The sequence below is a fragment of the Corvus brachyrhynchos genome, unplaced genomic scaffold (genome assembly GCF_000691975.1).
Source record: "Corvus brachyrhynchos isolate BGI_N302 unplaced genomic scaffold, ASM69197v1 scaffold67, whole genome shotgun sequence".
NCBI lineage: Eukaryota > Metazoa > Chordata > Aves > Passeriformes > Corvidae > Corvus > Corvus brachyrhynchos.
Window position 1 is genome coordinate 282,431 of NW_008239114.1, and position 1,419 is coordinate 283,849.

Here is a 1,419-nt window from a genome sequence, read left to right on the forward strand (position 1 = left end):
GAGATGTCGGCGCGGGGCGGGCCTGCCCCCCCCCTGCCCAGCGTGTAGCCGATGAATTTGCTGCGGCTGGATTCCAAGAACATCTCGATGTCCTTCTCCCTGCAGCAAAGGGAGAAGGGAACAGTCACATCTTCCTGCCCATCTGGAACACCACAGCCCCAGGCACAGGGAAAAGCCTTGTGGTCAGGTAAAGGGTGCCCAGCCAACCCCGCAAGAAAACAGCCATCAAAGTGACCACCCCATCCCAAACACCTTCCCTACATCCCTGCTGAGATTCCCAGTATCAACAGCCTCCATTGCCCCGACCCTGCTCCAGCTCTCCCAACAGGGAGCCCCCTGGACTCACCGGACCTTGGGAGCCCAGGGCAGCCCTTTGGGGCAGGTGATGCGGTCACTGGGGGGGTGCTGGGTAGGGGGGGGCATCACTTCATCCCGTTCCAGGGGGAAGGTCTCTCCCTCCAGGCTGTTGTCGTCATCGTTTTCCTCTTCTTCCTCACGGGAGTCGTCGGCTTTGTACGGATCGCGCTCGTTGAAGGCATCGAGGTTATCCTGCTTAATGAGGGCCTGGAGCGGAGAGAGCGGGAAGGGAATATCCCAAAAACAAGCTCAGCTCCTGGCAGTGCCCTCTTTAATGTCCCTGTCCCCACCTTGTGCTCTCTGCGGCCACGCTTCTGCTGCTGCTCGATGAGGTCGGAGGCGGAGGCGGGCGGGGAGGCCGCCCGCATGTTCCGGATCACCTGGATGCTGTCCTCCGGCAGCGGCGGCCTGAGTGTGGGGGACTCCCGGGGCATCTACACCTGCCCTTCCCAAACTCACTTTCCAGGATCACACAGTCTCCACAATCAGGTACATGATGTTCAGCAGCACCCTGCAAAAACCAGGGCAGCTGAATCGCGGAGCCTGGGATAAGTTATGGAAGCACTGTCGGCACCCAGGGCTCGGGGAGAGGCTGGAGCAACCCAGGATCATAGAATCATTTGGGTTGGAAAAGCCCTCTGAGATCATCAAATCCAACCTGTGACCAATCACCACCTTGTCAACCAGACCAGAGCACAGAGTGCCATGTCCCGTCATTCCTTAAACACCTTCAGGGATGGGGACTCCACCCCATTCCTGGGCAGCCCATTCCAGTGCCTAATCGCCCCTTCTGTGAAGAAATTCTTCCTGATGTCCAACCTGAACCTCCCTTGAGGCAGCTTAAGGCAGTGTCCTCTTGTCCTGTCCCTTGTTTCCTGGGAGTACAGCCCAACACCCACCCAGCTCCACCCTCCTGTCAGGGAGTTGTGGAGAGTGGAGCAGGTCCAGCAGAGGCTGCGGAGATAAGGAAGGGCCTGGAGCATCCCCGTGCCCAGGACAGGCTGAGGGAGCCGGGGTTGCTCAGCCTCGAGAGGAGCCCCACATGAGAGGGGCCCTCAGGCC

General features: G+C 59.8%; 1 protein-coding gene across 2 annotated transcripts in view; it reads right to left on the bottom strand.

The window, feature by feature from the left end:
• Nucleotides 1–1,419, bottom strand: part of STRIP1 (striatin interacting protein 1) — a 15,461-nt gene that overhangs the window by 5,790 nt on the left and 8,252 nt on the right. For both annotated transcript variants that reach the window (XM_017739854.1, XM_017739855.1), the window contains exons 10-13: nucleotides 1,243–1,247; nucleotides 648–765; nucleotides 347–564; nucleotides 34–99 (exon numbers count right to left, since the gene is read on the bottom strand). In XM_017739854.1, the coding sequence (XP_017595343.1) occupies nucleotides 34–99; nucleotides 347–564; nucleotides 648–765; nucleotides 1,243–1,247 (407 nt within the window). The remainder of the gene's footprint in view (nucleotides 1–33; nucleotides 100–346; nucleotides 565–647; nucleotides 766–1,242; nucleotides 1,248–1,419) is intronic.